At 38.7% G+C, this 23664-nt stretch overlaps 1 protein-coding gene across 5 annotated transcripts in view; it reads right to left on the bottom strand.

Annotated features, from left to right (window-relative positions):
- ZNF521 (zinc finger protein 521) overlaps positions 1 to 23664 on the bottom strand; it is a 275142-nt gene that overhangs the window by 113539 nt on the left and 137939 nt on the right. For all 5 annotated transcript variants that reach the window (XM_032309155.1, XM_032309151.1, XM_032309154.1 and 2 more), the window contains one exon: positions 17246 to 17330. In XM_032309155.1, coding sequence (XP_032165046.1) covers positions 17246 to 17330 — 85 coding nt within the window. The remainder of the gene's footprint in view (positions 1 to 17245; positions 17331 to 23664) is intronic.

Below are 23664 nucleotides of genomic sequence, written 5' to 3'. Positions count from 1 at the left end.
TAAAATCTTAAAAAAAAAAAAAAAAAGGAATTCAGAAGCAGAAATACACTCAGCTCTTTCCAAGTACTTTGACTTAAGGCGGTAGAAAAGAAAAACCAGACTAAATCCGTCCTTGCTGCTTTCTCATGGAAATACCAAATTTTATCTAAACCAAGGAGAAGCTTTGATGTCCACAGGGTGACATCAGGATCAGGTTTTGATGCAATGATAGCAAAGGAATCACTAAGAACAACTCAGGGCGGGCTCCCCCACTTGAACAACGGTGCCTGTGGGGAGAGATTAACACTGTACCCTGTAAGCGAGGGAGAAAAGGGCAGAAAGTGCGAGTCGGCCTTGTTCCATTCTGCACGTTAACCCTGTATGTCGGAGCAAGTTGCTCAAGCCTCAGTTTCCTTGTCCGTCAAAGGGGAGTAATGATAACAATCTCAAGTCACGGCCCAGAAAACAAATGCGGTCACGTGCAATGTTTTAGTGCACTCAAGACACGTTTGCTCAAGTTTGGGTTCTTTTCAGAACCAAGGAAACCGCAGACCCTTTGAAATGTGTTTCTTATGACTTCTCCTCCTATGCACAATCATGTATCAACCCATCACCAATACAGAATAGGAGCAAGGCTTACATAGTACCAGATAGCATTTCATAAACCAGTTGTTGGTAGTGGTTGTGATGTGTGTGTGTGTGTGTTTTAAATTTAGAAAAATTATGTTTCACATACAGGACTGTCTTGGAATTTTGAGTGTACAAGTTTGTTATTCTGAGCCATTTGATTAAATTTAACCACAGGAAACTCTTCCAAGTCCTAATGAAGCAGCAATTACATCTAAAAAGGGAGCCAGGCCAAAAAACATCCTTTTCCAATATCTCTTTTTCAAACATCAGACTCCAATATAAGCTCTATGGTTTTCATTTCTCTTTCATACTATCTCTCTAAGCTGTTGGAAACATGTTAAACAGAAGACAGGGAGTGATGCTCTAGTGAGTCTTTGCTAGAAAAGGTTAGTAGAGAGTCCATGCCTACACACACACCTGTGGACAGGGGAACACACACACACACACTGAATTAAAAACAAATAAAAAAAAAACACTACAAAAATCTATTTTAAACAACTTGGCCATTAAGAAATTAGGAAACCATCATTACTAAGAGAAAATCTGAATTAGAATTCAGAAACCAGGAGTGTATTTTAAGACATCTGACCTGAAAGCACTTTTTTTTTTTTTTAAGATTTTATTTATTTGACAGTGAGAGAGAGCTCACAAGTAGGCAGAGAGGCAGGCAGAGAGGCAGGCAGAGAGAGAGAAGAGGAAGCAGGCTCCCCACTGAGCAGAGAACCCAATGTAGGGCTCGATCCCAGGACCCTGAGATCAGGACCTGAGCCGAAGGCAGAGGCTTAACCCACTGAGCCACCCCGGTGCCCCAGTGAATGCACTTTACATTATAGTTTATAGACTAGGTTGTGAGAGCTCAAGACAGAGATTACATAAAGCGGACTCCTAAAGAAAGTTAAGATTATTTTTTTCTTTAGAAAGGAGAGTGCTTTTCTTTTTTTCTTTCTTTCTTTCTTTTTTTTTTTTTTTTTTTTTTGCCCCTAAACTAACCTATAAGACTTGAAAGATTCTAAGTTTTACCTAAAAGACACATTAAACTGTGTCAATAAATAAAGAAATTACAGTCATCTACAACAGCCCAGGCCCAGAAAGCCATCTCAGGCTTCGGCTGAGTTTGCAGCTTCCCATTGAATCCCATGAGATGGTACATTTCAGCACAATAATGCAGCAAGCCCAGGATGCAGGAGACACAGAAATAATGTCAAAAGCAATTGCTCACATTTGATCTCACCACGTCAAGTGCAAATAGTGAACTTAAATATGAAAATGCCATTTGCTCCTTCTAAAGTATACATTTTGATCTCTTGCAAAGCAAACAAACAAACAAACAAACAAACACAAAACTTCCATTTCCAGCGCCTCAAGGTAAAGAGGATGGCATCTATCACAAGTGTGGAGAATGGCTGAAGGATTTAAGAGCAAACCTTTTCATAATTCTTCTTTTGGCAAGGAAGTGGAGTTATGAGTCACTCAAAATTCATAAAGACTGGGCGCCTGAGTGGCTCAGTGGGTTAAGCCGCTGCCTTCGGCTCAGGTCATGGTCTCAGGGTCCTGGGATCGAGTCCCACCACGGGTTCTCTGCTCAGCGGGGAGCCTGCTTCCCCCGCCACCGCCCGACTGCCTCTCTGCCTGCTTGTGATTTCTGTCTGTCAAATAAATAAATAAATAAAATGTTTTTGAAAAATTCATAAAGATTATTAAGTTTATATCCTCACAGAAGATCTGCACCCACGGTCTCTCTCAACTGTTCTGTCAGCATTGCGACCCAACACTACCAAGAACGGGTTCTGGTTCGGGACATCCACCCATTTTGTGACCTCCGTGCACCCCTGCAGAAAATAAAGCTACATCCCAGTCAACAACACACGCACCCAAACTAATAAAGCCCCACACAACAAAATAAAACCCTGATGGCTTCTATTGGAGCAAGCCTGTCATATCTGCACTGAATTCGGGGTATTCATTCTATCAGCATTCCTTCCTGTGAGTGACTTTAAGAGGCACCTAAGTTCCTATTTCAGCAAGTTTACTCCAAATGATCAACCTGTGTGTTTGTGCCGGCTGGGCTCCATGACTGATTACACGGTCCCGTGGAGCTCCCCGTGAGGACCAGCTCAGCACCCACATCAGTGACCCCTCAAGGTAAGGAAGCCCCCACACAACAGTAAGCTTTCCGGCTTGATGAATGCCGGCCTTACAGCTCATCTAAACGGAGCCTATGGGCTTCACGGTTTTCCTTCTTATTCTTCATGGAGTTCAGTGAGAAGTTATGAAACGTATTTTTCTAGTCTTCCCAGGGGCGAGGTCAGGGTCACAACGTGACCTCAGAAACACAGCAGTCCTGCACATTCAGACAGCCTGGTGGCACTGAGTATTAGGGCTCTCTGCCTGGTCTAACCCAAACTCTAGCATGCAGCGCAGAGCAGGGTCACTTGGGGGAAATGACAAGCAATGGATCAGTAGGAGAAAAATAATGGAATTTAATCACATAAATATATCCCAGGCACATGGCTCCTTTTCTACAGGCTGCCAAGCTCAGGTGAGGGCACAATGGTCTTGCGAAACTAACCACTTAGAATTTACCACAGAGCCACCCACCCGGATATTTTGATCAGATTAAGTTACAGGATTCTGGACACACCCAGGGATTCTCATTCCCACCATGTCACTACTCCCCCAGGGGATGATTTCAAACAAACATACAAAAATATCTATCTGCGCACGAGTTAGATGTCTTAGATGTGTGAGGAATGACCCCAGGAAGAGTGTAGGCTCATGTGAAAGACTGTCACAGACTAATTAAGGACACTGCTGCCAAAAAGGGAAGGCTGACCCCGCAGTCTTATTTACACCATTTCCAGCCAGAGGGCTGTGAAGTGGATCCCCAGTGGGGGCATTTCTATCTGAAACCCAAGGGCACCTGCATTAGGAAAACTGGTGTAAATGAATCCCTTCGCTCAATGACAAAAGGAAAGACACCAATACTTCAATTAGGGACGACAGGTGCCAACCTCTTGGATTCTGTGTAACGCTACACAGTTACTTCCTGACTTGTTTATTATTGTTATTATTATTAGTTGCACTTCCACGCATTCAATTAGAGGAACATTTCGCGGCAAGAACAATAAGCTCTTTAGACAGAAGGTAGTGATTCAAAAATTGCAAAACTTCAGCTTTCAAAAATAGCCTCAGTGACCTCTTGCAGTACTCTGACCACTCCGCACAGCACGCAGGAGGCAACCCTGTGAAGAGTGAATTCTGGCAAAGTTCTCTCTTCACAGATGATGCACAGCTTAAGCTATAATGAGTTTTTGGGTTACAAATGCTGAACGCATTAATATTCCTTGATGATAATTATCACAGTATAAGCACCTTTCCCAATGTGAGTAGCATAAAGCAACTGAAGCAGCATTTTTACTACATTTGAAACAAGCTGGAAAATGGGATTTTCTACTCTTGTAACCTGAGGTCAGCACGCATCAGGCATTGCATATTAAACACGCCTATCTATGAACCCTGGATCACTTTCCTTCTCTCTTATTCTATGTACACCGAGAGCTATCTCCTTGATAGGCACATGTGTGTGACATACATCGTTTCAAAATGAAATGTTATCCGCCCCCCCATCATATGAATCCTGTATTTCTTCTTAGGAGAATTACAAATAGCAAATAAGATCAGTAAGCCGTGCTTTCCAGAGGAGATGTGTCTCTGTGCAGTTTGAACGAGTACTGTGGTCACTGGCTGCATATAAAACAGGATGAAAATTAGAATCAAGCAAACAGGCTCCTAGAAGACCCAACCACATTCCATACAAATCTCAACAAACCAGCAGCCTTTCTCTTTACACCTTCAAAACTGACAGCACAGCAAGAGCACTGAAAGGTTTACATGTGAATTCTGGCCCACCGATGTGATGACGGTAATGATGTCAGCATCATATTTGCAGGCACTGTTTTTGCAGAAGGATCCCAGAAGCCAATTGTCATTCCAGATTAAAAGAACAATTATTGCTAGTTAGATAACAACTATCACATATGAGGGGAAAGAATTGATAAGACGATCTGTTTACGTCACATCAGTGTGGACAACAGTATCTGTTAATCAGTATTTGCCATCATGTACCCAAAATAGATGCTTCATAGATTTTACTAAACCCCAACTGGATTGGATATTATGCTCGGAGTGGAATATAAACTGATTTGCCCTAATCTCCCTTTCTTTTTCCCTCCAGTCAGTGAAAAAGAAAATGTTGATAATAAAGCTCCATTGATGCTAGGACAGCTTAAAATCATCGCAAGGTAAGAGCCTCTTTTTTTTTTTTAAACATACTATAATGTCATTTTTAGTATTCTGTATAAATAACCCCAAGAGCACTTTGACTTAACAGTGACAAAACGAAAGCCAGTTTGAACCCTGAATTCAAAGCATGTGAAATGACTCTGGTGTCGGTAGGTATGAATCAGCTGAGCTCATCTGCACGGGGGTACCCCCACCCTTCATTTAGAAAAGATGCCACGCTACTACTACTTCAGGTTCTCTAACATCATTTTTCTTATGTACTGCCAAAATGTCTTCAAATCCCATCTGGATGGATGGCAGGGTTACGAGGGAACATTTACTAAATATTTAACAGCACTATCGGCTTATTAAATACTATAATGCAAGAGTCATGAAAGCATGATATACAGTGCTTGCCTTTTTTTTTTCTTTTTTTTTTTTAGCGATGCTGGTGCTCATTTTGAACACTCACAAGCCCATTCATCAGTTGAACTGATGCATTTTTAAAAGTCCTCATTTACTAGCAGATAAATGTGGTTGGAGAACCTTTTTAGTGGAGAAATGACTGGATATCTATTTGTTTCTACTGTGCAAAATTTGCTTTACTCTGGCTGGAAAACAAAAACAAAAACAAAAAACCACCGCCACCTCACAAAACATTTAAAAGGCCATTCTGACATAAATGTCAAAGCTAAAGGAACACAGTTTGAAATAAAAGTAGGGTATATTTTTGTTTTCGAGAACGTGTGTACACTAAAACAAGGCAATGGATTTGCAAGCAGCTGAGAGAGTACATGTCTTCATCACATCCGGAAACAGTACCTCACAAATACACATCATATAATGAGATTACCCACTGAGACCGTTGTTCTTGACCATGACATTGTTGGCAGGGGACTTCATTCCAAGTATTCATGATTACTCTTTTGAAAAAAAAAAAAATGGGTTAATAGAATTTTTACATATACTACATTAAGATATTTCTAACTCAAACTATGCTATCTTTTTAAAAAAGTTAACCGGAAAATTTTTTGCCTGTTCTGGTGGGCAGAAAGTAAGAATTCTAAGATATTTCTAGTCACAAGGAGATATACTATAGGCTAATTTAAAGAAAACTCCCTTTCCACTAAAGGTTTGCAGAGCATGCATTTATCCTGTAAACACTGTAACAATGATTATCTGTCCTCCCTGTTCTCAGTGGAGACTCTTGCTTTTGAAAATGTCTTGTGGTGACTTACTAAATTCAGGCTATTTCAATTAGTATTACTGCACATTAAAAATTAATTGCATTACTGAGTGGATTAAGGTTTAAATTTCAATTCTACAGTATGTGCACTAGAAATGACAGCTAAAAATCAATGCTCTTTGGCCCACAGTCGGAAGTGTGTGCGGTCGAATAGCACGGAACTGGCGTCACTGGCCAAGCAGTTTTAAAAGACCTGATAGTTCCATGGAAGGTGTGTCAGCTCTAATTCTAGATTTTAGTTTGAATGCTGCACAGGAGCCCAGCTTTAGGAAAAGAAGAATAGACAAACAGCTGCACTAACAATTTGGAAAAACAAATGGGCTCAGGTACTAAAATTATGACAATAGAAAGATTAACAGTCGCCCCAATGTCGCATATAATTATCCCTAAACTAAAACCCTGCTCATGATTCTGTCTAATAAGGACAGAGGTTCTTCACTTATATCTATGCTGGGTTTTTTGTTTGTTTGTTTGTTGTTGTTGTTTTTAGATTTTATTATTTTTTTATTTGACAGACAGAGATCACAAGTAGGCAGAGAGGCAGGCAGAGAGAGAGGAAGGGAAGCAGGTTCCCCGCTGAGCAGAGAGCCCGCCAAGGGGCTCGATCCCAGGACCCTGAGATCATGACCTGGGCCGAAGGCAGAGGCTTTAACCCACTGAGCCACCCAGGCGCCCCTATGCTTTTTTTTTTTTATTAGTTATTGGGGAACAGTAGTTGGTTGGGGGCAGGAAATAAGCGGTTTTGTATAGAGATGTTACTAACATATACAATATTCATAATGACTTTAATCTGTGTTTTCAGGAGATCCAAGAAGACACTGCAAACACAAATCTTTCCCTTAGACAGTAATCCCCTCTCAGTACCCACCCCCCGCCCCGTGTAAATTATTAAACCTCTTTGGGGGAAGGGACAAATCAGCTGATCATCCCGAACTGCAAATTTATAACACCTACACGAAATGTTTGAGAAGAAATGGGTCACTTTCATTCACAGTAAATTTGCTCTTCTAAGAAGATGAAGATGAAGAACATTACGAATGAAGTCAACAGAGTAAAGTAGCATCAATAAAGAATCACAAAGCCCCCAGGATATCTGAGCTTGGAACTGAACGGTGATTGGTATGCGCCTAAGAGGAAAAAATGATGCCTGCAATGTTCCTTAAGATCCCCTCTGTGTTGCACCGGTGGCCAACAGCAAGTTCGGCAGCAAGAGAGTAAAGAAGATGGGAAGTAATAATAACAATAAAAAGAATAATCTGGTGCAAATGGACCCCAAGGTGTAGTAGTCATCCCCGTGCAACAATCGCCCTTCATTGCAATTTACTGATGTTGCTTCATTACAATACAGCGTATAAAGGGGTGATGTGCAAAGTGCACTATTTAAAGCGACCTGCTCTGCAGCAGCACCTACCACCCTGGCAGGCACTGCTAAGGGAGGCACGTCAGACTGCTCGAAAGTGAAATTACCTGTACAAAGATTCAAAAGAGGCGCAACGTGTGCACATGGTGGTGATAAAGTTGAGGCGAGGAGGATAAAAGGGAGCAGGGGAAGTATCTCCTTAGCGAAATAGTAAAGGCATCTCAGACGGATCTGAATTAACGCATCCTTTGCAAAGGTAACAACTTGTGGCTCTGTTAAAAGGAAAAGATAATGAATAGGACGGTTCCTGTTTGAAAGTACACACTGGCTTTTGGTTGCCTATGCCTCGTCTCCATAAGATCAACTAAATGTCTACAGGTGAGATGCACCTTCAGGTTCCTATTATTACAAGCGAAAAATGATTCGTTTTCTGAGTCTTGCCTGCTATAGTTGAAAGTCTTACTTTTCAGGCAGTGCCCAGAAGGTGACGAAGCAGTGCGTTAAGGGGAAGAAAGAGATTCCTTCCCCACCAAGGATCACTGAGTATGTCATTGGTTAATTCTTGCTCTGTGGTCCTCATTAGCATTACTCTCAAGTTTCTGGTTATCATATCCGAAATATTAAGACATAATAACTACGAAGGTGCAGATAATTGGATATTAACCAGAACATACTTGACTGGGCAGGAGGTAGGGCCCTGCTTAAACTAATCCTGAAATATATTAATCACCAATTAATGAAGGGGTTTCAAATTCATTTTCTATTAGAGAACACCTCCGAGTATCTCAGCTTTTTCTAACAAAATGACTTGGAATAACAGGGTAGAAATAAGGACTATGACCATCTGATGATGTCTTGAATTAATTCCTTACAGCCTGTTGTCAGGTAATCATGAAAACTCAAGTTAAAACCCTGATTACATTTTCAAAGTCTGATGGGAAGAAGAGGGGACACTTTTCAATGTTCAGGGGCCTTGGTTTAAATCCCAAATTTATCCCTTTAAGTGCAGAGCCATAGCTAAACATTTCAGCAGAGAGCTGTCACAATATTATCTGGGTCTTTTAGCCCAGGCAGACCTCTAGACCTCCAACCAAACAACAGATGTACTCTTAAAATATAAAACCGATTAATGGGAGCCAGAGAAGTCCAGTCAAACCACGCTTTATACACAGTAAATGTAAGTAGTGAGAAGTTGATGAATATATTAAGGGATAAAAGTCATCACTACTTGGTGGTTGAAAAATCATCACCGCTTAGATGGAAATAAAATAATGTCACGAAAAAAACAAGGGAAAAAGAGAGAAAGGAAACAGGAAGAGGCATGGAGAGAGAAGGAAAGTCCTCTTTCTATACAATCCACATGGCTGTGAGGCTGACATTATAACTACTATATTATATAACTATTCTATTATAACTAATAAAACAGGCATTCTATTAGTTATAACAGTGGTTATAAAAGCTCCCACTAAGCTCCCTAGAAAAAAGCCTCTGCCCCTACTCCGTGGGTTAGAGAAATGGCCACAAAAATGCCATTCATCTTAAGGAAAAAAATAAAATAAAATCTCTAAGTACATTCCTGTCACAAAGGGATTCTAGTATCTTTTCATACTTAAAAAGTGTAGCTTCCAGATACTCTGAAAATGACTTCCATTTTTATGTCAGAGAAAACCATGTTTGGATTAATGCAATGTAAGCAAGAGATCGAAATGACACCAATTCCTCTGTTGTTGTTTTTTTTTCCCCTGACTTTATTCACTTAATTTTGATGAAGACAGCAAGGAAACTCCTCTTCTCTCAGGGCTGGGTTTTTTTTTTTTTTTTTTTATTCTGTTGTTTACTGACTTTAATTTTAATAATTCTTAAATAAGCACTCACAGCAGATGAACTCAGATACGCAGGCAAGTAGGCCCTTTTATCAACAATTTTGCCATAGAAATACACAAACATTTCAATGGCTCTTCATTAGCAAACAAATCAACAAGTGATATTTTAATGCATGACTTTATTCCATCTCTGTGGGGACTGTAGTTGAGAGTGTGATGTACAGTACAGAGAAAGGAATCATCAGCCACAGTGTCCCAGGGCTCTCTCCATTGAGGTCTTCGAAGCCTCTGCTTAAAGAGTGCATTTAATTGACTGATAGACAGTAGCTTCTTTGTTCACAGAAGACAGCGAAGTAATGGCAGCTTGAAAATCGTACCATCTACAGGGTCTCCTGAGACCAGTAACAGGGGGATATGTGTCAGGAATAAATAAATAATCTAATTATTAAGCCACTTCCTGTCAAGTTAACTCCAATTTGTTGGCTTTTGAAGGCAACAAAACGAGGCATTTTTCCTCATTATGCTTCTCTTTTTATACCAGTGGTAATCACAGGCGGATTAAAGGGTGCCTGATTGGTTTTTTTTGTCAAGGAACTGAGAAGCAGCCAACAGTACAGAAAAACAGAGTTGGGTTTAGAAGAAATTTCATGCTTGTCTCCTTTCCAGCTCCCTAGCAGCCCACACGGCCGCCCCATACAGAGCTGCCAGCTGTACAGCAAATGTGTACCCCTCCAACTGAGGCCTACCGGGCCACAGGCGCCATCCTGAGAGCTGCGAGATACCTTGCAATCTTGGCAGGTAGCTACTGCTGTCATAGGCATAATTCTAAAGGTGACCTACGAAACCCCATCAGCTCACCAAATGCAACAATATGAGCAGCTGAAGTTCGACACCCACTCTCCATATTGGCTCCCTTTCTTTTGTTTGCTGCTACGAACGGCCCAGAAACTAGCACATAACCTATGGAAATGGGTCCGCAGAGACCTTCTCCTTTCGTGCGTCCGAAGGAGCTCGTGGAAACAGGCCACGGCGTGTCTGTGTCAATGGGCGTGCGTGTGTGTGTGTGTGTGTGCGTGTGTGTGTGTGTGTGTGTTGGGGGGGGAGCAGGGGTGTGTCTTTTTGGGTCAACTGCCTGTGACTCTCGGTGCCCTCTGTTCAGAAATGTTTTTGCAGACTTCATTCAGAAGAGGATACCCACGTTGGAGAATGAGCCCACGGAGCGGGGAGCGAAAGGCATCGGATACACTTGCTGCCTGCTCTCCGGCAAGTCCAAAGGTGAGGACAAACCCAGAGCCAGAAGCCCCGCCAGTGGGTCTCAGGGGGTCCCATGGAACCATCCATCTGAGACAGACTCTCTTCCCAGCCTCTCTGTACGGAGCCCAGGAAGGAAGGCTGGCATCCAGGAATTCGGCTCGAACACAACATTCTTCCGAGGCCTCTTTAAGGGCAGTGCATTCCCATCAAAAGTCACAAGAAACAGAATCTTCAGTCTGTCTGCGGACTGGATCAGAAACCTCCGGCTCAGGAAAAACGAACATGGACAGAAATGGCCGAAGGGGCCTTCTAAGGGGCTTGTCAGCTCCTCTCACTGCCAGTATTTTTTTACTCTTGTAAATCCAAGCTGCTAGACGCGGGCTAAAACATACCACCAGGCCAAACACCCCTGGTTTTCTTTTAATAGCTTAACACCGAAATGGAAGAAATGGGCTCAGAGGCTTTCTTTCAAATTTGCTTCAGAAATAAGAACCCAAATCATGGAGAGGAGCCCTTAAAAACGATCTTATTCCGGAAAGATGTTTTTGTTTGGTTTTGTTTTGCTTTTTAAGTCTCCCCCCCCTTCTTTTATCTGAAAATGTCTTTGTTTTTAGGAAACCTTTTCCGAGGAGAGGCTTGGTGCCCCGTTCCCGTGGCCCCACGTTGCACTCAGTAAAACAGTGGCGCTATGTTCGATTTATGCCTGCGTACGTCCTTTCTGAATACATCTTGAATTTTTGTTAAATTGCGCAGATAATTAAACCCTCTTCATATTTACAGTCTGCTTCATCGGTACCATGAATTCCGTTTCCAGTGACTGTCTGCAAATTCCCTCTCTGAACAATTTCATACTAAGCAATAACACTTCATTTTACATAAGTTTTATCTGATGTCCCCACACAGAGCTGCCAGCTGTACAGCCAATGTGCGGTTCTCAAACTGAGTCCTGCCAGGCCACGGGCTCCATCCTGAGATCTATCAGGCACCTTGCTGTCATTGGCAAGCTTTCCCTGCTATCACGGCGACCATCACTCCACACGGCACACAACTTAAAATCATCTGATTATTAGAATTTGTGGCCCACACTCCATTTTATCCTTTATTTAATCTATCCCCAGATCACACATTTGTTTAAATGTTTTGGCTGGTTTACAAATCATGCCGCCATCTGCACAGTAGGTGTGACACCATTTTTTTTTTAGACAAAAGTTACGTTACAAACAAAGATAAAGTCATTTGAAATGCTCTGATGTTTGTTATTCTGCCTGGTTCACTTGGACCAACTCTAAGAAATAAATAGAATTATCTGTGTAAATCGATGAACATCTATGAAAAACAACACCCAGCAGAATGCCGAGCTTGCTCCATTACCTACGTTAATATCATGACAGCTGAGGAGAGATGACCTGGCCCACTTCTCATCTCTCCTGTACAGATGGCTATTAAAGAGAAAGTATCCCTTTTGTATGGTCCATGTAGAAACCCTTTATGGGCTTTTCAAATAAGCCAGCATTGCCCACATGAGGGTAGCTTTCTGTTACCATTAAACTGCCCAGATTTCATCTTTTTTAATCCAGCTCTTGATGAAATAAGCCAGTATTTCATCATATTTAACACCAAATGCTTGTTTCTTCATTCCCTGAGTTTTGTAAGCCATCAAATGATGACTTAGAATTCAATAGTCTTCTCGTTTAGAATTAAGGCAAACTCCACAGAACCTAATGACTTTGGGTCATTAGGGTAGTGCTGATACACACACACACACACACACACACACAAACACATTATTGTTGAGTCATTTCTGTTCCTTTTAAAAAAAAAACAAAAAACAAAAATTAGCCAATGAAAGCTAAGCATTTAAAGAGCAACACAGCCCTTTATCCTCCTATGCAGAGATCTCTATCTTTGGATATTTCCCCTTAAGACGTATAAAATCCAAAACCACTATAGACCTCAAAATATTGGTTTTAGTCTATTGTAAAGCAAGAGCACTCAAGCTGAAATGTTTCAGAAGTGATACTGAATGTCACAAAACTATAATGAAGATTAGTCACATAGCACACCATCCACCAAAGAAATGGAAGGGAAAGAATGCCATTTGTGACCTTGGGCCTCCAACAAATTGGAGAACACATGAATGTCACTTGCCACAAGAATAGACTAAAAATTCACCCAGTGCACAAACCTGTTTTATGCATTCTTTTTGCCTTGACAGCAATGATGTATATCACATGGTATGTAACACATGGGGTATACATCTTCCCACGTGCACCGCAGAAGACTTGAATCTTTTCGTGGTCTTTTAAAAATTGTAATTCAGAAGCCCTGAGTATTCGAAATTTGGACAAAAAGAGTCAATATCTTTCCATCAGTGTTTTCCTATTACTTGTCATTTATAGTTCCAATTCTAGTTTTGCTTTTCCAAGAGAGAAATAAATGTATTTGCTTTCTGCAAATACCCTTAAGCATCACCTTTGACCCTGTTAGGACATGTCTATTAGGGACTATTTGTGGATTTCCCTTTTTTTTAATTTCCCCACAAAACGGGGTGCTGCCCCACCTTGGATACAAATTTGCCATTGTAACCCTGACCTTTCGGATCAGATGAAAAATACAAAAAACCCAAAGCTTATTAAGTAATCATTTCTAAGTTGGTTTTTAAAAATAATTCTTAAGTACCTGGTTTATACCCATTCCCTTCATAGTCTCCATCTGAGGACCTGGAAAGGGAGGCCTGGAAATGGTGATAGCTAGATCCTGACCCCTCGTCCCAAAGTCCATGAGTGCAGCAATCAGTTCCAAGGATAATGGTATTTCTCCCCTTTGATCATTTCTTTGTCAAGCGGACTGGCCCTCGGTGGTGAGAGTACTGCCGGTTGTCTACCACCAGCCGCTTGCAATTTGCTCACTGTGTTTCATGAGACAGTTGTTTGTGGCTGTTTGGAACACATTTGTCTCTTTGGGGATTTAGACGCTAGTTGCAATGCCAACCTCCATAGTGATCGAAATTTCTTTCTAACTAAAATAGATAATTAGAGGCTGGTAATTATTGGTCAAGAATTATCAGAGTGAAAAAATTAAGCTTCTCATAAATAGTTCTTGGCAATGTCATCTCTTTATATTATCACATGCCTAACAGCCCTTTATTCAGAGCACTTACAAATTTACTCTACTGCTGTTGAACCTAATAATTTTATATGAGGCAATTCCTTTGCTGGGTTAAACACATTTAAAGTCCCTGGTTTCATCTCTATCTGTGCTAATCCATACCAAATAATAATAACAACAGAAATCTCAAAGAGGAAAATAACCATAAATATTTACTATGTTGATAGAGACGGGGAAAATGAATTAAAAGACATACTACACAATGGCTTCTTTCTGTATGCTCGGGTCAAAAGCCAACGTAAACTATGTGAAAGGAACAAAGGAAGACAAGAAAAAATTTCTCATCTGTGCAGACTTGAAAAGAGGGAAATCTTTTCCCCAGGAAAGCTGTTAAAATGTTTTGTAGCTCTTTTTGTGCGTGTGTGTAAAGAAGAAAAGAAGCCCCTAAATAGTCACTGGTCTGATTTCTTACTGAAACTGTGTCAAAATGTGGTGGAGAGTGAGGTTCTCTTTCTTTCCTTAATAGACATAAGTCAAATCCCCGATGCATTTTTATTGAGTAATTATTCCTGCGACTCAGACCATGTGTCCACACTTAGCTGCAAAAGGGCAGTTCAGCAGAGCATCTCCAGGTGTGTACCTGGTAGAAACATTGATGGTTTTCCTTTCACAAATGTCCCTGGCCAACAGCCTGAGACCAGCGCTTCCAGAAAGAAGCATGGAGGTTGTCCGACATCGCGACTGCGTTAAACACATGTACTACAGAGGAGCAAACGCAAATGACTTGGTTAAAGAAGGAATTTAAAGTTACACCTCATTGGGTCATCTGCAGACCTCGTTCTCCATCAGGTGACATAATCCTTCCTCCAGACTGATTGAAATGTAGAACGAAATCTGCAAAAACACTGTATCCCCTCTTAACAAAAAGAGTTAAGAGGCTTTTCAGATAGCCTCTAATCCTTCTTCCCTGCTAAATGTCTAGTTGAGATTATTTTTTGATTAGACAAAAAACATACAGACACACACAACCTAAAAATACCTACCCTCAATGGAGGTATTTTAGTCAACAAAATAATGCTGCCTGCCTCATTTGAAAGCCTAAGTATCACACTGGGATTTTAAAAAAGGATATCTTAGCCTTTGTGACATTCTCCCATTATGCATTCTCTTTCTGTAGATATTAACAACACGACTGGAGTTTAAGGACTTGGATGCATGGTCAACAGATAGAACAATTAAATGGATGCTATTCATTTGTTTAGGCCTCAAGTGTGAGAGAATTACATATTTTATTATTAAAAATAGCATGAATATTAAATAACTAGGCCCTCTGTGGAAAGGAATAGAATTTGCTTCTCTGATGGAAGGTGAATTGTTAAATGCTCAGATCCCAAGAGGAACTGAGTGTCACATTAATCCACCATAAGGTAGAGGGAGAAAGCCCTGGGAACACACTAATGTTGCAAGAAGTATAAGGGAAATACAAAAGGAAAGGTATAAAGCAATTTGAAAAGAAGGACAAACCAACGAATGTTACGGCCAAATGATACTAAAATTGGAAAATCACAATAGTCCTCTCACCACTCAACATTCAATTCTGATTTGACATATTCAAAAGACACGAATATCAGGGTGAAATTATATTCAGTCTGTTCCTCTGGTTCCCCGGGCTAAATAATAAAATCCAGAACCAAAGGTAAGTTTATGTAGAATAAAACCATACAGAAGCAGGGCCGACATTTTGCTAAATTTTCCATCAGGTGCAAGTTCCGAGAAATGTTTTCACTGAAGCCCACATAAAACTGTAGCATGAAGCAGAATCGTGAATGACTGCCACCAATAAACTCTACTCAAGAAATAAAGAGATGGAAAATATTAGCATTTATCATGGCAAGAAGTATTCATTCTTCCTAACCCACATCCCACCTCCTTCCCTGAAAAAAAAAAAGCAGTTTCAAAAGTTTATAAAGAATATCTGTTTGGAATCCAAAATAGAAGAAAATTGCAAGGAAACACATTATTCAAATCTCTCTTACATGTTGTCGTTATCTGCTAGACACTCAGTAAAGCTGTCACTGTTATTCTACCACGTTGGAAAATAGGATATTGAATGCATAAGAAAATCACTAATAACATCAGTACTTAAATCTGGAAAATACAGAGATAAAGTGATCAAAATTTTAGCTGTTGTGTGCAAGTTCCACTTTGCACAATTCTGTACTTAAATAAGCAATAATCCTCCTAAAGACCCATCATTTGAAAACTATAGAGCAAATTCTATTGAAAAACTATTAATCAATTTTCTTTTTTTTAAAATTTTTTATTTATTATAAACATATATTTTTATCCCCAGGGGTATTAATCAATTTTCTAACATGCTTTTGAATTTATCTTTATTAATTTCTACAAGAGCATTAGGAGTTTTGATACGGTTGCTTTTAATGATCAGTAATGATAGTTGGAGCTACACTTCCACTGAGCATTCCTAGAATGCTTCCGATTAGTGTATAACAAAACTTGTTTACCCCTGAAAACAAGTTCAGAGTCTAAAATGCTGAATTTTCTTTCCTGTTTTAGAGTTTGATAATAGGAGAGCATGAGGTTAATTGGGCTTTTTAGTATTTTATCACAATTATTTATGGTATTATAAAATACCATCAAATAAGGATGAAATAAAAAAACACTCATAGTATAAAAAACACAAATGAGTAACAAAAATAGCATAAAGAAATAACAATTGTCATTTTACTAGTTGAAAAAGATCTGCTTGATAAAGTTTAATTGGCTGGTTAAACTCTTAGTGTTATTACCAAGTGCTTATCAAATTAAAAAACATAGGAGGTAACCTCAAAGGAATTAAGGGATAATGGGACAATATGAATAACTGAAAAAATTATCCTTTTAGCTTGAGCCCATATGATAAGTGCAAAATCCCTGAAAACACTGGCCAAGAGTAACTACAGAGATCTTCACCCAAACAGCTTTCATAAAGATGTGTGTAAAATTTTGGAGGGAAATAAAAAGTGATTACTGAGTTCTTTACATGATCTTTATGATCATGATTATTTCCACGCTGTTGAAACCATACATATAAAATGATCTTATGGCAATTTAAATTATTTATGTTTCCCTATCACAAAAACTCACCACTTTAGATTTTGATACAAAGATGCTTAAGCAACACACAGCAGTGCCATTACCATAATAACTTCTGAAATTAAAACCTGTCTAAAACTCTATGGAAAGCTAACATCCAGTTCATTAACCATTCCTGTTAGTTTTCAATAATGCAAAAATGATTAGAAGTTTAATTTGTTAATCACCTGTGTTTTGACTGGCAGTAGATATACAATCCTCTGCAGAAGTCTAAACTAGCCCTTGCAGAAAATAAAATGTGCTAATGTCTTATCAGGCCTAATAATAGTAATAAAAATCAATCATGCCTAGGTAAAACATTGATGGCTGAACAATTAATTCATCTTTAACTCTGTTTAATTATATAGGCATTGATATACACAAGGAGGAAAAAAAGCCATCTGTAATAAGGCTTAGAGTGTCACTCACCAATCATGTGATTTGCAACATGAACCTGAATATCCCATTCATTGTAGAAAACCATCTGACACTTGATGCACTGATAGGTCTTCTTCTGAGAAAATAAGTATAAATAGAATTACTTAGACGCATGCACTTTTTATTGTTTTCTTTAAGAACAAAGACAAAAACAAAAGCCCAACACTACTCACGAAATTTTTTTGAGATGCTAGTCTTTTTTTTTTTTTAAGATTTTATTTATTTATTTGACAGAGATTAAAGTAGGCAGAGAGGCAGGCAGAGAGAGAGGGGGAAGCAGGCTCCCTGCTGAGCAGAGAGCCCGAGGCGGGGCTCGATCACAGGACCCTGAGATCATGACCTGAGCCGAAGGCAGAGGCTTAACCCACTGAGCCACCCAGGCACCCCAAGATGCTGGTCTTAACCTGTGTTGCTAAACAAGCTGCTGTGTGTGGGGGTCTGCTGGAGCAAAGTTCCATGAGTGGCTCACTAAGACTTTGTGGTCTGATATCAACACTATACTTTACAAAGAGTTGGAAGAAATGGAGGCACATAATTATGGAGTAATATATATATATTTTTAAAGATTTTATTTATTCATTTGACACAGAAAGATCACAAGTAGGCAGAGAGGCAGGCAGAGAGAGAGAGGAGGAATCAGGCTCCCCGCGGAGCAGAGAACCCGATGTGGGACTCGATCCCAGGACCCTGAGATCATGACCTGAGCCGAAGGCAGCGGCTTAACCCACTGAGCCACCCAGGCGCCCAATTATGGAGTAATATATTTTTAAGTTAGATTCCTAAGCACAAAAACAGAAGTTAGCATTAAAGAAAATTCTGGAACACATGGCTGACTTTCAGAAACTGATGTCTTTGTAGATCTAGACCAAAATGTCCTGTGACTCGCTTCTAGATATCCCTTAGTAAAGTGGCCAATAAGATTTGCAGGATCTAGCTAAGAGATTCAGCTATTATAATTCTTAGCCGAAGTCTAAAATTTGGATGTTTCGGAAGTTGTTAAACAATAGCCTTTAAAGACATATTTTCTCCTATAAAGACATCATGCCATACTGAACATTTTAACATCCTTTTATCATTTTGCATTACAGTCCTGGCAAGTGGAGACAGCAGGATTTATTAATTCTTGAATCATAAATAAAGAAACTGAGGCCCAGGGAAGTAGAAAGATTTGCTTGATGCCAGAGTGCCCTAGAGCTGAGAAGAGAAATAAGTTCTCTTGAATCTAAATGCTAGACTATCAGATAAAAGCAGCCTTTATGACTTCATATCTTTATCATTGTGTCTCCTATATGGCTCAGTACATATTAGATGAACTTAATAAATAAAGTATTGGTTATATTTTCCAGAACACAGCTACATAAACTCCTTTACGATGAGACCTGATACTTACAATTAAAAACCATCTTGGAAAACAAAATAAACCATTTTGAAATCTCCCAAATGTGAGAAAATGACATTTATAAAATGACACTTTGTTAAGGCATTCTTATAGGATTATCATTTCATTTGCGGTTGTATAAAATTGTTTTCACTAATGGAAGCAATAAAAAATATCAGTCTGTAAATTGCCATTAATTTTAAAGAACTCGACAGAATCAAAGTCAAGCACAAAAATTTAGCGTCACTTCATAAGCCATTAAAGTTACAAATGCTGTTAATGTGAGATTTTCTTAATTATCATCACTTAATGTAGTATTAACTTCTGCAACACAGGATAGTAGTATTCCCCGTAAAGCACAGAAGAGCTGGCCTATTTCCAATGGAACCTTTCTAAATTATCTAGCAGGCTTTGTCCATTAGGCATATCGTGAATTGAGTATGTTGAATCTAAATCTAATACTGAGTTGAAAACCCTGACGATCACCAAGGAAGATTTACTGCGCTGAGCTGTTTACAAGATGCTTTTGATGGTGACATATAGAGCAACATGTGTTGCGTAAATAACATCTATCCCTTTTTTAACAATATTTCCCTTTAGAACTAGTTAGAAAATATTTCTGACTCCCAGATGACCTACATTATATATTGTTTATTAGCATACTTCTAGCATTATTCCTGATATGTGACCTTGCTGAAAAACAAAGAAACATAAACTTAATGGCTAGTCTTTTCTCTTGTTAGCACAGTAAAACATACAATATGTCGAAAACTGTCTCCAAAAATGATGACTGATGGATATGTTGGTGGCGTATACTAGGACTTTCTTTCTCCTGGTCTAATAATAAAGAATAAAATCACTTGACAAGCCAAAATAATAAAATACCAGCACTTACTACTACCTTCCAAATGAACTGACATATCTGATGATCTATGCACAGAAGTTTTCTTTTATCACTGGAAGAAAATGCTTTTGTCACTGCTGATAATTCAAATACTAATTCTACTCTTAAGACAGTGTCTAAAATGTTATGTTCTATTCTTATTAACGAAGTGATGTTCTTATTTATAAGCTCCTCGATTTGGGGCTGAGTGAAGTAAGAATTTCATGTCATCAAAAACAATGTACCATGATCTTAAAATGCTGTAGTTTGAACTTTGCCTCTGCACACAGCCCACACTTCCCAAATACAAAGCAATAACATATAAATTGGGATGTGTTAAGGTGTTCTTTTTTCAAAGCCATGATGGAAAATTCATTTTTACTTTCTATTTCTTTTCTAAAAAGGAATTTTAAATGATCTTTAAAGCATCTTTATTACAATTATAGACTCTTAGCAAAATATGTGAGAGACCCTTAACCACCCATACACCATCTTTGAGTAAAGTGATTATAACCTCTGAACAGTGCTGGTTGGCCTTGGGGAGTTCATTCCCTTGAAGGTAAATCCACTCCAGCTCTGTACGGCTGAGTTTGTAAAGGACTTCTTCCTAATTCTAGACCTAAATCTGCTTTTCTGCTACTTTCAGTTATAGGTCCCAACTCTAGGCTCAGGAGCTACAAAGACCAGGTTGGATCCCTTGTCTAAAAAGACAATTACGTTACCCCTTCAGACTGAGAACAGAGGGATGCTGTGAGAAACACTTTGAACAATTTTCACCACTGGTTCCTCTCTCCCAGGTCAACCTTTTAAGAAACAGAAACCCAAATGAAGCACAATACTCTGGGGTTGTCTTGACCCATAAGGAGTACAGGAGGACTGTCACCTCCCTTAGGACAATGACTTCCATTTATATAGAAGACAACAACAACAAAAAAGTCAAGTGAGATCATTTCTTCTAAAAGCATATAACAGTAGAAACAGAACTTCCATTGTTTGGGCCCCAGATTGGCCTTTATCAACGCTTAAGTTGTCAATTTACTTGAAATGTTAATTTAGTACAATTTTTAAAAGAGACTTTTTTTCATTAGCCTTTTTTAATGTGCTACTTGGGAGTGGGGTTGTCATTTCCTGATTGTTCTCTTTTGTTTTCTGATACTGATAGATGTAATTATCAAGGATACAACTTTTTCCCAGCACCTCATTATTTTTGATTGATTTTGAGAACAATTTAAATGTGCCTTTTTGACATTCTTGTTTTCAGTTATACTCTGGTTAAGGTACTCAGAGACTTTCAGAAAAGAGCATCTCATAAATTAAAAAAAAATGATTAGGATCTTTAATAATGTATACTTTAAAAAAAACATTATTCTGATTAACCCCTCTCTCCCCCTCAAACTACATTCCATTAAGACTTAGGCTTCACGTTGAGCCTCAGCAAGCAAAAAAATAACATAAAATAATATATACTTTGCAGTTATAAATTGCTTTGATTTTTTTTAAACAAAAAAATCTGACTATAAATAAAAATCATTGCGTGCATAGTAACCCTTAAGACCAGAAAAGGGAAAAAATCTTAGTGGCCACCATTGGAAGTGACTATTACATAAACCTCTTATTCTGAAAATTAGTAATTAAAGGCACAGAAGCACTAAGCTCTTTTAGGAGGAAATGTAGTTCATGCCTATTTGATGAGAAAAGTTCTTTAGGAAAGATTCTCTGTAGAAGGGATGACAGAATTAGAAATCCACTATTTTGCAATGCCAAATAAAGGAGCCCAGGATACCCACTAATGGATGCTAAAACTCTTAAGAGAAAGGTTATTCTGGAGATACTCAATTTTTATCCTTTAATAAGTACAAAGAGAAAGATGTACATTTACAGTGGATTTATTTGGGAGTAATCACTGCAGCCAGACTACTTAGCTTAATATTACTACTAATAAAATAGCCTGGAATTATGTGTCTCTCAGTGTGTTGCAATATGGAATATAGTACATCATAATAAAGGACTCTCATCTAAAATGTATACCTGAATCTAATCAAGCTTTTGAACAAACAGTCCAGTTTTCAGGAAATTCAGGGACAAAGGAACAAGCAGTACCCGGGGGGAGGGGAGTACACAGATCCAAAATATTCTTCAAAATCAATAAAAAATATTCTTGGTCTGTTATCTTCAAAAAGCCAATGTCACAGAGCGGGGAAAAAGGTGGGAAGATTGTTCTCAGGTGAAAGGGACTAAAAGGACAACTAATAAATGTAGTGTGTGTGTAAAAGTAATGTGTGGATTCTGATTTGGGGAGAAATAGCTAAAAAGGTTACTGAAGAGATTGAGGAAAACTGAATTTCAGCTGGTTATAAAATGATATTGGGTAATTACTACTGTTAATTTCTTAGATGTGACAGTGGTATTATGGTTATGTGGATAAATATCCTTTTGGTTAGGGGAGACGTACTGGATATTTAGGGGTGAAATAGCATGATGTTTACAATTTTCCTCCAAATATTCAGAAAAAAATAGTCAAATACAGATAAAGTAAATGTAGTTAAACGTTAGCAATTATTAAACCTAGGTACATGCTTAAATATTTTCATAATAAAAAGTGGGAATAAATGGATAGAATAATTCATAATATGTCATTTTTTAACACTAAACATAACCTGATTAAACCCATCCATTTCGTTCATTTTAAACCCCCACACTTGATGTACACCCCAAACGATCTGTGATGAGTTACAAACATCTTTGCAAGTATGTTTTTGTATTTTTTGTGAGGTTTTTTCTTGTCTACTTGCTTTTTGTAAATCTAATGTATAAACTCTAAGAGGTAAAAAAAAAAAACCATAGCTTACATTCATTTCTAGCATAAAGAAATAACAGTTTCCTCGAATTGTCTATAAAGTCTATAAAGAGCTCATATACATAAAATTCACTTGCAACAAAACTGTAAGAGCTGATAAAGGATTTATTTATTTATCCCCATTTACAGATGAAGTGACATGTACTAATTCGTTTGGATTATGGATACCGGAACTAAGTCTGGTACCTGACCCTGCCTCCCACTTACTGGGTTTCAGCACAGTTTATACTGTGATCATTTGCAGGTAAACACACAGTGGCATTTTAGGCACATTTTGAAAGAAGACTTTCCTTACAACTGTGTGCTGCTTTGGGCTCTGACAATGCCAAGGATGGTATAAAAGTGAGAAAACCCTCCCTAGCCACCTTCAGCATAAGCTTCCAGTACCAGGCCCTTGACCAAAATCCAGAGGGCAGAAATGGCTTCCAAGTCCTCTACTGGACTTCAAGATTTTCTCTTCTCTCTCAGTGTCCTGAGATTTTCTTGCCATGTTCTTAACCATATATTTTTGTTTACTAGTCCTACTAAAAACTGAAAGAACAATTTCAGACTGAGAGCTTATAGTATGTCTCCAATCCTGAAAAATTTCTGCTATTGTTTGCTTCAATTTTCTTCAGTTTCTATGTGTCTCTCACACAGCCTCCATTCATTTCTACTGAAACTCCAACTAGGCAAGATTGGAGCATCTGGATTTCACCTCTATGTATCTTAACCATTTTTAATGCATATTTTAGGAGTCAGTTTGTCCCTCTGTTTTGATCTAGGTGATTCTCTGCACTCTTACAAACCACAAGTTCTCTCTTCACTGGTCTTCAGTCTAGAGTTTATCCCTTCTATGGAAACTTTTACTTCAATGACTATTTTTCATTTCTAATTTTAAACACAAGTGCTCTTGCTTTCTTTATATTTGAATTTACTTCATAATTTGTCACTCATTTTAGTAGAAATCATACTTTCATTTATCTTTCTGAGCTTCTAGATATACTTATTTAAAGTCTTTGTCAGACTGGTCCATTTAATTAATTTTCTCTGGAGTAGAATCTTGGTATCATAACAGCTGGCATTTTTGTTTGTCTGTGGCTTTTATTTTGGAATCATTCACATACTTTGGAATCTTGGCTTGAAGCCCTTTGTAGTGAAAGATTTTTTTTCTATACACTCATTCTTTCATTGCTAATAGTTTTGCCATTGTTTCTACCAGCCTATCTCAGACTCCTAGACCAGGCTAGGTCTCATGAGGCATTTCCTGTATATCTGATGTGCTACAGGGATGTAGAAGACATTGCTAGTTG

This window comes from Mustela erminea, chromosome 13 (genome assembly GCF_009829155.1).
Source record: "Mustela erminea isolate mMusErm1 chromosome 13, mMusErm1.Pri, whole genome shotgun sequence".
NCBI lineage: Eukaryota > Metazoa > Chordata > Mammalia > Carnivora > Mustelidae > Mustela > Mustela erminea.
Note: the sequence above shows the minus strand (reverse complement) of the source record. Positions and strands in the feature narration are given on the sequence as shown.